The sequence below is a fragment of the Haplochromis burtoni genome, unplaced genomic scaffold (assembly GCF_018398535.1).
Source record: "Haplochromis burtoni strain Fernald_Lab_line unplaced genomic scaffold, NCSU_Asbu1 Contig_251, whole genome shotgun sequence".
Classification (NCBI taxonomy): Eukaryota; Metazoa; Chordata; class Actinopteri; order Cichliformes; family Cichlidae; genus Haplochromis; species Haplochromis burtoni.
The window spans coordinates 241,325-253,381 of record NW_024582612.1 but is presented as its reverse complement, the minus strand read 5'-3'; the positions used below and the strand labels follow the sequence as shown (position 1 = coordinate 253,381).

At 40.8% G+C, this 12,057-nt stretch overlaps 2 protein-coding genes across 2 annotated transcripts in view; one reads left to right on the top strand and one right to left on the bottom strand.

Annotated features, from left to right (window-relative positions):
* Positions 1–1,778, top strand: part of LOC121815613 (JNK1/MAPK8-associated membrane protein) — a gene marked incomplete at its 5' end in the record, with an annotated part of 2,915 nt that extends 1,137 nt beyond the window's left edge. Inside the window, 2 exon segments of the mRNA XM_042227258.1 lie at positions 40–116; positions 736–1,778. Coding sequence (XP_042083192.1) covers positions 40–116; positions 736–954 — 296 coding nt within the window.
* A 3,004-nt stretch (positions 1,779–4,782) lies between these two features.
* On the bottom strand, positions 4,783–10,562 carry fam241a (family with sequence similarity 241 member A). Its single transcript, XM_005938698.3, has 2 exons — positions 10,192–10,562; positions 4,783–6,023 (listed from the first exon to the last, which is right to left on the bottom strand). The coding sequence occupies exons 1-2, from the start codon at positions 10,339–10,341 to the stop codon at positions 5,733–5,735; spliced, it is 441 nt and encodes a 146-aa protein (XP_005938760.1). The 5' UTR covers positions 10,342–10,562; the 3' UTR covers positions 4,783–5,732.
* Between the last annotated feature and the right edge of the window lie 1,495 nt (positions 10,563–12,057).

Sequence of the window (12,057 nt, the reverse complement as noted above, 5' to 3'; positions counted from 1 at the left end):
AAATAACTCTGAGTAAAGACGACTGTGTTATTGTTTCAGACTATGCATTCCCCTACATCATCCTGGTCCTGTCTCTTGTCACGTTGGCTGTTTACATGTCTGCCTCTGAGATACAGGTAACTACAGTCACTGCGGTGTGGGCATTTCTTATTTCCCAGTTTAACTTTACAATTGTGATCAAGAAGTTCTTCGATTTGATATGAGGTTGGATACTAATTCTACTTCTTTACAGTGTTTATTCATCGACTTGTATAAAGTTACAACAGCAAAATGACTCCTCCAAACTAATTGTGTGGGCACTAACCATTTAGGAATTACACTAGTTTGGTTCGACTCTAGACTGTAGATGGTTGTTGTTGTTGTTGTTGTTGTGTTTTTTTTAAACCCCTTACCTGTAAAAGGCTGATGGGGTATTGTTGCCCCCTCAGCGGGCAGGCAGTGTAGACAGACCCCACACGAACATGATAACTTGCTGAACACACAACACACACACCACCCCTCACACACACGCACAACGAACGAACAACGACAACACACACCACACACATACATCATCTACGGATGCATGTACTGTTACAGGATCTCCTACCTGGTTTTGCGGTGTCATATAGGCGCAGTTTTGTGCTAAGGCTAAGGCGTGCTGCAGGCTATAGGAGGAGGATGTTCGTATGATGTGCTGCTTATTGGTCCTGTCTCTTGTCACTGTTACCATACATGTCTGCCTCTGAGATACAGTCTTTTAAGAATCTGGTTGCCAAGAAGAAACGTCTCATCGTCCTGTTCAGCCACTGGCTGCTGCATGCTTACGGCATCATCTCGATCTCCCGACTGGACAAGCTGGAACAGGACCTGCCGCTGCTGGCCCTCGTGCCAGGACCCGCTCTGTTTTACATCGTCACAGCCAAATTCACTGAGCCCAGCCGCATCCTCTTGGAGGCTGGCAATGGACACTGAGCTGGATTTATCAGGAGTTCAATAAATAACTCTTGAAAAAAAGTCACAGCAGCTTGCCCCTGTCCAGTGTGATGTCTTGAAATTGTCTGTTTATTTTTAGTTCAAAATCTCAGTCAGTGAGGAGTCGGACTCAAAATGCCAAACGTAGTTTGTTAATTTCTGTAACTCATGAAATATAAGCTCAATAATTCATTCACGCTCAGCTTCAGTTCTCATGTGAAGTGTCTACAGGTCTGACATGACAATGATGTGGTCCCAGAAGTCTGGCGTGTACAGTAAAGTGTATGCACTACTGCTTTGTCAAGTGTGGTGGAAGATGTGATCTTTCCGCTGGAGCTGAGCAGCTGTTTCTAAAGCGTTAACGGGTCGCTGCTTTTAATGTTTATTTTAAATTTTGATTGGTGTCAGAATTTCTCCAGAGGAAAATCGCTCCGACAGATATACTTGAAAAGGTTTGCATGTTGACTCCTGTTGAATATTTCAGCCTTCACAGGTTTGTGGAGGTGAAAGTGCACTGTATATACTGTACATTGCTTGTAAATGTTAGTGTATTCAGTATGTTTATCTGCATATACATAATTTAAAACTAAAACTTTGAATGTTATCTTTGTGTTGCTGACTGTATTGATCTTTGTTACCATGAGATTCAACTTTTATTGGTCTCAAACATTTACCTGATATCAAAGTGTACACCTGTGTTACTGCAGGTCGATCTGTGTGACGATGCACTTAAATCTGCAGATCATTTTGCTCACAGTCATCTGTATAGGCTGCAACATATGTTGATGTTTCTTTGTAAATGAATAAAGGTGTCAGAAAATGGTTTTGCGCAGATCTTTGGTATCATTTTGACTGACACGTCCTGTAACCCGGCAGTGCAGGTGGGAAGCTTGTTCTTCTCTCAGGTTGTCAGATGACAAACAGGAAGGTTGCTGCATCTGGAAATGTGGAAAAATCCTCAAAAAGACTGTTTCCTGTTGTGACTTCTTCATTTGTATACTGAGCTTTTGCACATACCCACACCAGCTGTTTAGAAGAATGCAGCTACAGCAGACCTGAGTGCGTTTATGTTTTCTCATCTTACAGTTAATGCAAGTAAGGGTTCATGCACAGTAACCACATTTTGGATGGTAGGTAAATACGCTAACAGATCTGACTAATACGTGAAGATTTTACGCTCCTGTAAATCGTATCACATCAACCATAACTTTGTGGGCATGTGTGTGAAGAGAAAGTACAGCAAAGCAACAAAAGCTGAGACAAAAAGAACATTTCGTATCATCAAAAAGGTAAAACTGGTATTGGAAATGAAATGCACACAAATTTGGAAATATTACACTCAAATCACTGACACACATACCCACACAGCAAAGTCAAAAAGGTACAAGGGCTACGTCCCCCGAGGACTGTGAAAGCCGGTGTTGTGCCAAAAAGGACTTTGTGCTGCTTCTGTGTTTATATCTATTGTCTTTACTTGTCTTCAGAATACCACGGGGTGACTCCTCTGATGTGATGGGATAAGATAAACCTTTATTAGTCCCACACCTGGGAAATTTGTTTGGTCATGGCAGGAAGTGGACAGTTAAAGTTAAAAGCAGCAAAAATTAAGAAAAGAACAATAGAATAGAAGATAAAGTAGAATAACATACTATACAAAATAGAATAAAATACTGTGTTGCAACAGAAGAAGTGCACATCAGGGAGACTAGGTGAAGGCTGATCCATGGTGTATTAGATGTTTGACAGCCAAACCAATAACACAGTGTTCACATTTCCCCCCCCCAAAAAAATCCGCGAAACAGCGAGGCCGCGAAAAGTGAACCTAGCGAGGGAACCACTGTATTCAGAGTGTTGCAGTTATGAAAAATAAGCAGTACATTTGACAGAAATACCACCTACATTTACATTTACTTCAATTTGCCATAGGTGTATAAATATTTGAGATTTATATTATAGTTTATTTGTATGTCACGCTGACAGCTTAGCACGAGCTGATTACCATCCACTGTGAATACATGTGATATAAAGTGTAATCTGTAGTTGTGGGCTCACACACAGAAAAGTGAAGAACAACGTTTCACTTGTAGAATGGATCCGACTGTCTACCCTGATGACTACTACGGACTGTTGCATACAGATTTAAAATATATAAAACATTGCTGTACTAATAATCTGAATGACAGATGCATAGAAAAGAAATGATCTGTTGGGGCTTATAAGGTAAACGTTTGCAACAACTGCCTGAGCTCAGCTCATTCAAGCGGCAATGATGTACCGCTTTGGAGGAGAGCAGACGTGAGTATTACAGCCAGTTATTACACAAATGAAAAACAATGTGATAATAAGGTATAAACTGTGCCAGTGCAGAAACACCTACTGTTGCAAAACATGACACTGAAGTTCTGCAAGCACCTGCAAAGACAACATGCGGACGTGACATCCAAACCAGATGCAGCTCGATGCTCAAAGTGTGTGGTCTCACAATGTCCTGGCACTTTGATCTCTTCCTAGTCTTACAGACCTACAAACTTACTGTAAGCTTGTGCTGTTTAATGGCAGACAACTTTCCATATTAAGTTGCCAAGTAACAAAAATATGATGGAACTAATGTAACAAATTACTTTCTACATGGTGTGATTACTTATGTTTTTTTAAGTAAAGAGTAATTTGTTACTTTCTGGGAATAACTTTTTTGTTTTAAACACAGTACAACCAGAGAATTTTTTTTAAAAACATTTTATTAATACACTGGAAGATGACATGTTTGCCATATGAAAAATACTTTCTTTTGATAATAGCTGATTGCAGCATCTTAGAGGGACAAATGTAGCTTGGCCATTGGAAATCAGTAGCTTACCATCTGTGATTATGCATTCCCCATGATTAGAGTGTAGTTAATGTAGACACCTGCACGTCTGAACACAAATATACTTAAATAACCTGAGACAAGAGCAAAGGCGAGTCCAGGGTTTACTCACATCAGCATTTGCTGTTTTAAGCATTCAGCTCTTTGGAAACCCGAGCGGTCACAGATTAGTTTGCACAGCACACAGTGTGTGATGTTAGGATTTCAGCTGAACACGCTGTCACACACTTGTGTTTAACAAAACAATATCTTCATTATCGCATTTAGTTTAGGAACATACAACATCCTGGCCTGATGTTCACAGCGACTCTACCACACTAGCAAACACAAAGTGGAAGACTGAGGTGAAATACTCGACTGCCCACAGAGAGACCATGCAGTGGCTCTGATCAGCTGCATGGGGCAGGAATTAGTCCTCAAAGTTCGCCAGTGTATCATTCTAGCTTAATTTTTCCACTTTCAAGTCAAAGAAAAAAACTCCAGAACCACTAAATCATCACGTGCTCAGATAACCTCGCTCTTAAGTAAACGGGTTACATTGTGGTGAACTGTGTGTTCTCTTCTCGTCATCCTGGAGGCGGACATAAACTTTTCAGTGTCTCTTCTTTTCTCTCCTTTTCCCAGCAGCATGCATGTCATACTATGTGGGTGGATGACAACACTCCATTAATGATATTCACTTGAAATCTATTCAAATAATTTTAACCATCTAATAAAATCCTGCAGAATCATTGCAAAGGAGACTAAAGGTGTTTCTGGCAATGACACGATATTAAGAGATTACGGGCTGTGTTCACTATTAGCATGACCGATAAATTCTTCAGATGAGCTGCTGGGAGTTCAAAGTTCGATGGCAATTTAGATAATTTGATATCAAGGCAAATTTTGTTAGAGCGGACAGTGCACTGTGTGGTCATGCAGGCTGACAGAGATTCTCTGCATAAATCTGACAGGCCAGGTGTAGTGCAGGACTCAACCAGAGGAGGGCGCTGTTATTACAATTCCACCATATAAACCTGAAATCTGAGCGTAACCGCTAAGTTGTTCATGTTACCGTTACTCTTAAACATGCACAACATGGTTTGTTTTCAGCAGGCTGTGTGAGGGTGCAGGTATGCGTCAAAGTCAAAATTCCACATCGTCACATCGTGCAGCTCCGAGTCTCATTATTGTCACATTGGAAATTACATTTCAATTTGCTTCATAACAACTGTAAAATCAGAAAGAAAGAAAACAGTCGCCATATTTGTGCAGGCTGAGAAAACACACAACAGATTGTGTCGTTGTGGAATGATCTTTGACACACTGGAAGCCCATCAGGTCACTGTAACTTCCATGCATTGGGATTCTCCTCCTCTGTCCTGATGCAGAAACATGTGGATGCAGAATGAGGACTGAGTGAAGCACGATGAGCCAGAGCTCAGCTACTGTGCTCACAGCATGAAGGCCTCTACATCACTCATGCACTCGATAAATCAGCCCTTCTCTGTCCAAATAAAGACACACAATCACAACCACATCTGGCCCAAAATGAGACACTGTTAGCATTACACTCAACACAATTCACAGTGAACTGTGCACTGCAAACATTAGTGAATCATCTTTGTGGGATTCATTTAATATTTCTCCCCAAAATGTACATGAACATAAACGTGCATGCAATCAAACCAGCCACAAAAATACCCCAAACTGACGCCGCGTCCTCTGTGGTAAATACTGCAAGATGACCAAATCCATTAATCTGGCTCTGTGCTGGTTTTTCTTTAATCAGTCTCCATTGTTTGCATCAACTGTGGAAAGCAAGTGAAGGCTCCAGATGGACAATCACAATTATAAAGCATCGTAAATCACCAAGAGTGTATAAGTACAGGCCTCTCCAGAGTTTCACCAAGCACCACTCAAATCATCAACATTATTTCTGGATGTAGATGATGATAATACACAGAGTTCCCACCAGTCCTAAGGCCTGGATGCCCAGGAACCAGAGCAGCAGCCAGAAGAAGACGATCACGACCGGCTCCACTGTTTTGTCCCCAAAGTACATCTGGCTGAAGCCCATTCCCCGCAGACACTTGTTGAGCGAACCAAACAGAGTCCCCATTCGCTCACAGTCGTCCAACAGAGGCTCTCTGGTACTGGGATCATTCGTGCGGGACCAGGTTGCACTGGGATCAGTTCGAGGGCGGTTCTGGCTGACATCAGTCTGTGGAGGCAAAGATATATTTACGAATTCCTAAATTCAGATGGCAGGTAAATTAATGCAACACTTGTATAAAATGTAAGACAGCTTATAGTGCATCCTGTAATATATTGGGCAAGAAAATGTCTGATTGTGAAGATTTTTGTCAACCCCTTACTCGACTAAGTGAAAAAAATGAAAAGAAACATTGTGAGAAACGAGTATGCTTGACCTCAGAGTAGGGCTGGGCCATATTATACCGTTCACGGTAATACCGGTATAATGTTAGGCAACGATAGGAAAATGAAATATCGCGATAGAATGGAGTAAAACGCGCATGCGCAGTGCCTTTGTTTTCATACGCACATGGCCGATTGTTGAGTGAAACAGATGAACCAGAATTGGTTTGTAAAAATGGTGCAACTTCAGTGATGTGGAACTGGTTTGGTGTTTGTCCGTCAGATACACACAAAGCACATTTTTTTTGCAGAACATGCAAGCGGCCGTCGTTATTGTCGTATTTGTCGGACTAAGATGCTCTTAAATCTGGGAGTAATCTGGGTCCTAAACTCCGTATGCTTCAGGTCAAACAACACTGCAGCATCACTGAGAGTTAAAAACTGTCTAAATTCTTTCATCTTTAATAAAACGATCAGCATTGCTGCTTTACCAGGTGTAACTATAAGTTTAACTTCCAGGCATCCATGAAAACAAAATTTATTACATTTAACGGAGTTAGAAGTTAGCAGGAAGCTAGCGGAAGTTAGCTCGCTAGTTTCGCTAGTTACCTAAGCATGATATAGCATGTTCTGACTGAGAGATTTCTGAAAAAATTCAAACGTACAGCTCTGCTATCACTTCCAACATAAATGAAGACAGGAAAACTAAACAGCAGTGATGTTTGTAGGGTTACTGAAGTTGGGCTAGCTGGTATATAATGATGTGCTACGTGATCGCTAGCGACACAGCTATGTTAGCATAACATAAACAGTGAAGCTGGAGGACTGAACACTAACACTTTTCCACTTATAAAAGTTAACGTGAAGGTTCTTCTGATGGTTAGAGACAAATGCAATCGCATGGCAGGATGCTGTAAACGGACCAAACTTCAGTCAGGAGAACAACTGAGATAATCCATCCACAATACGAGGTTAGTCATTAATATACTGCAACAACATGGGAATAGAGCAGCTGCCAGAGAATTCAACATTAATGAATCAATGGTACAGAAGTGGAGGAAGCAAGAAGAATGAGTTTAATAAAGTTTGATTTATCTGACTGCTTTGTTTCGCTTAATGTGCCTTATAATCCCGTGCACCTTATGGTCCGAAAAATACGTACTGCACACTGCAGTTTAATGTTGCAAAGCACCTCTTTTTAACTTCAGTGGATATTATACATGGTTATGCTCAGGATATGTCAGCCCATTTCTACTGGAAATGCCTTTTGGTTAAACTTTCAGCAAGGAATTTGCATTTGCACTGTTACATTTTTATAAAGCTTTAATGTACATAAAAACCAGCTTCTTGTTTAAGTGAAAATAAATGAAGGTTGTCTTTTTGCGCTAGTAATGTTGTGGAGTTGTATTTTGTCTCGCATCAATTATATCGTCAGTTATATCGTTATCGCAAATTTTCAAATATATATCGTGATAAATATTTTTGGCCATATCGCCCTGCTCTACCTCAGAGGTTACTTTTACTCAGAATAATTCAACTTGTGAACAGATGAATAGCAAACGTAAATAAAAATGTTAAACTATACATAGACAGTATGTAGAGAAACTGACAGCCACAATGTGTTTGCCCTGTGGAGATCTGCAGAGAGCTACAGTCAGTGACAGCGGAAGCTTTGAGAAGCACATAATTATAACGCTCAGTTACTTCTTTGTATCTGTAATGATGTGCTGTTGTTTTAGCTTAGCCAGAGAAGTGAGCTGACCGGTTATCACACTGGATGTGCATCTACTAATGAACTGCTCTTATTCAGCAGTGTGCTCCAACAGTTTCTGCTGCAGCGTAAAAAAGACGCTCTGTTATGATTTAAAGAAAGTCAGGCAACTTAGTAGAGCTCCCATTTTTGTGGTCTAAAGTTGTGTCCTACAAAATTACTGTTTACTGATAAATCTGTTTTGCTCTCAAGCCTCATCTAGTGATGCCAATGACTAGGCAATCAGTGACATGCAGTCCTCTGATGTCACATTTTTGGATCGTCTCAGACTGCTTGCAACCCCAGCTGAGTAGGTACTTAAAATACAAAGTACCTGGTACTAGCACCTAATGGAACATGCTACAAGCTGAGTCTAGAAGCCTATCTACGCAGAAGTTAACTGTGTAGTAGTTCAGTCTCTCTCCACAGCCTCCATTTGTGCTGCACAGTTCTCATACTGTCCACTTTTGTAACAGTTCAGATTCCATAAAGGCAGCATCTCACCCAAGATAGCAAACCAACCAGTAGGACTAGCAAGACTCGACAAGATTGGACAAGTCAAGCTAAAACTTCATTCCAGCGTGGCATTTCTACAGACAAACCAACACGCTGATCAAACACAATTATGTGTGTTCGTGTTTGTTTGGTTGAGGATAAAGTAAGTGTCCCTTTAGATACAGTTCAAAGCTTAATGCTGAATCCATTCAGCTAGGAAGATACAAATTACTATGACGATTAATGTGGTAGTATTTATAATGAATTAAAAAGTGTCTGTGGGTGGCCCCGGCCTTTGGTACTGCTCCAAATGCTACATAATTCTGTGGGAAACACTGCATTACAGATGTAACCAGTGGTGACAAGATGGGAAAAAATACAGCAAGGCCCGGGTTTAGTCCCTGCCAAACACACTCACATCTACTGAGGCCAAGACTGCGCTCAAAAAGTAAGATCATTTAATGGACCTTTGTCAAGCAAATCAAAGCTTTGCTTGCTGGCACGTATCACGTCTACATACGAGCTTACATTTCCACGTCGGCACTTGTGTGAAAAAGCATCACATCTATAGTTCATATAGAAGAAAACTCAACTCAAGCATAACGTAGGGCTGATTCATCGAGTACTTGGAATAACTCGATTATAAAAATTCATTGTTTCACTGCATCACTCTATAGCGCTAACCATAGCAGACCTGCAATAATGAAAGTATGGATAAAGAGCCCACCAGTTTCTCAACAGGAAGACTGAAAAATCAACAACAGCAGTGATGATGAGAGTTTAATGTGGAACCAGGTCCTCCTACACTCCGGAGAGCAAATGCTTTAGAAAAATATAAGAATAAAGGCTTTTTTTTCTTTCTACAGGCCAATGAAATGTACATGGGCTCTGAGCCACTGACCTGGGGCTGTTAGGTTGGACACTGAATTATTATTAACATCTACAGCATTACAACATCCGTTTTCAGCAGCACAGGCTGACAACTCTCTCATTAAACATGCAGACACGCTGCTGTCAGGGCTGTTTGCCTCCGATTATTATCTCCAATAATCTATTTACTTTTGCATTTGGAAAGTGGATGCTGTAAAATATTAAATGTTTCTTTGACAGATGTTGGATGCAGTGAAATTTTAAAACACTGAAATTTCCAAAACACAAAACAATGAGCAGATCAGTTTTGAAATGCCTGTTTTTCCACTTTGGAACATTTACCGTTGCTCATTAATAAGGCAGCAGTCGATTAAAAACTCGATTGCTGAACTAATAACACCACAATAGATGCAGTTTTCTTTATTAAATGAAATAATAAAGAAAACAATTAGAAATAACAGAGGATTTGTGATATTTAAAGTAGGGCCCACTGCCACTGGTGTACTTTGACCGATCAAGTTTACTGTGGGTTCAATGATCAATGGCGTGTTCTGACACAAAGCAATGCGTCTTACAAGAAGACGGGATCGTTAACTTCATATTGTATGATGTTACATGGCTTCTATAATATCCCGACTTAAGTTATATCCTGTCCTGTCCGCGGATCCTTTGCTTAATTCTTCGAATAAAATAACATCTGAATGGAATCTGACTCAAGTGTTTACGTTAGGACAACAGATAAAGCTCAAAAACAAAGTTAAACCTGACGGCAGGCTAAGCCGACACGGTGAAACCGCTCCCAGATCTTGACAACTCGGCCCTGTTTGCCACAATGTTAGCATGAAATCTGAAAAAGGCGGCTACGGCTAGCTCAACAAACGCCGCTCGGCCGCTTTACCCGGTGCCGCTGGCTGTGCAGTGGTGCCTGCCTTCCACCCTGGACAGGCGGAGGAATATGCTGTCTTCTCCGGTTTTCCGTTGGTAGCTCTTCTAACTCACGTCGATGAGAAACATGCCGGTCATTAACAGGAGGCGTCACAGCAGACATAGTCCTGCTAGTACAGTGACAGGAACTTTTAGGAGTAAACACATGCTGGGGAAGCGACTCAGAGCGCGTTCTCGATCTCGGGAGCCAGCAGATTTTTTTAAGCGTCTAAACTTCATCGACCCTGTGACAAGGCGCCACCTACAGGGCAGGAAAGTAATGGCAGCGTTGTTATCTCCCTTCACTTATGTGGAACACAGAGCCAGACAGTCGTGGAAATGCTCGGGAAATAGTATGGAAGCTTGTTTCTATGGAAACATGCTTCCTCCACTAAAAAGAACCACATTAAGGAAACAATTATTATCGGTCATTTTGAGAATAAAGCTGAAATACGTCGAAATATAGAGACGCAGTGGTTTCAAGGCTGCTATACCCTGTACAAACAGCCTCGTGTAGATGAGTCAGCGACACAAACTGATCAGCTGTCTTATCATGTCTTGTCCTCCATCCTCTTTACTGCACGATATCCTGTCCACTGGCAACATTTCATTTTGCACAAATCCATGTTTGTGTGTTTTTTCCCTTGTGACCAGATGCAACGCTCTGCACGGACTTTTTTCACCCCCTTATACCCATCACCACACTGTGTTTAAATCGTTTCCTTGAAACTAAAACTGACTCTGAGGTATGATTTCACTAACTCATCTACACAAGACATTTTGTACAGGGTATAGCAGCAGTTTGCCTTGAAACAACTGTAAGCTCCACATTTTAAAAAAATAGTATTTCCACTTTTTTCCTTGAATTTCTGGAATAGAATTTCAGCTTTATTCTCAAAATGATCAGTAATATTTTTTGTCTTAATGTGGCCTTAACCATCTTCATATATTTTTTTCCTGGTAGTGTGCCAAAAATTTGTGTTCCTATTACGAACATTTTGGGTAGATAAGCACACATTAGTTAATTCATACAATTTTACAGTTGGGAGTCATGTTTAAGTGCAGTTTCAGTAAATCTCCAAATGTCTGCTTGGAAATAGGCCCATCAATTTTCTTCTGCTTATCCATTTGATGTTGGGTGGGCTGAAGCTGCTGTCCCAGGGAAACAGATGGCACACGCCCTGTCTATTACAGGGCTAACACACCAATTAACTTAATCACAGTCTTTGGATGTGACGGAAGCCGGAGTGCCCGGAGAGAACCTGTGAAAGCCCCAAACAGAACATTTTTGCTGTGAGGCAACAGTTGCTAACCACCACATCACCACGTTTTTCATGACTTTGTTTTTTTTAAAAATTTAAACAAAACCTTTTTATTTTATGTAATGATTTCATAATCAGACTTCCTCAGGTATGTGATCACTCGCGTTCATTTAGTTTATCAGCATGATTAAACTAAATCTGAGTCTAAAGTAGAACCCATTAAATACCGGTGTGGATGTGCATCATTTTGCATCACCTTCAGAGAGGAGCCCTGTGCTTGTATGTGGTGTCTCAGTGTGCTTCTGCTGAGTTATGTGACATGCTTTGTATGTTGCTTTGTGCTACTTTGTAATGTAGCAGTACAGTTTTAAAGTTTTGAGGTGATGTGCATTTATGGGACAGTAAAACAAGTAAAAATGGTGTTTCCGTTAATTCACTGATACAATAAAGTGCTGTCACGGGTGTCATTTTCCGTGTAATTGGTAATGTTATTTTGATTTAATTAACATGTCTGCACTAGTATTACCTTGCTTATAATGATATGGACTCAACCAGTTAACCTAACATTAGACTGTGGG

Coding starts and splice junctions, on each gene's coding strand:
- fam241a (XM_005938698.3), bottom strand. CDS start 10,341: ATGTCTGCTGTGACGCCTCCTGTTAATGACCGGCATGTTTCTCATCGA. Junction 6,024..10,191: donor TGCACAGCCAGCGGCACCGG/GTAAAGCGGCCG, acceptor TTGCCTCCACAG/ACTGATGTCAGCCAGAACCG.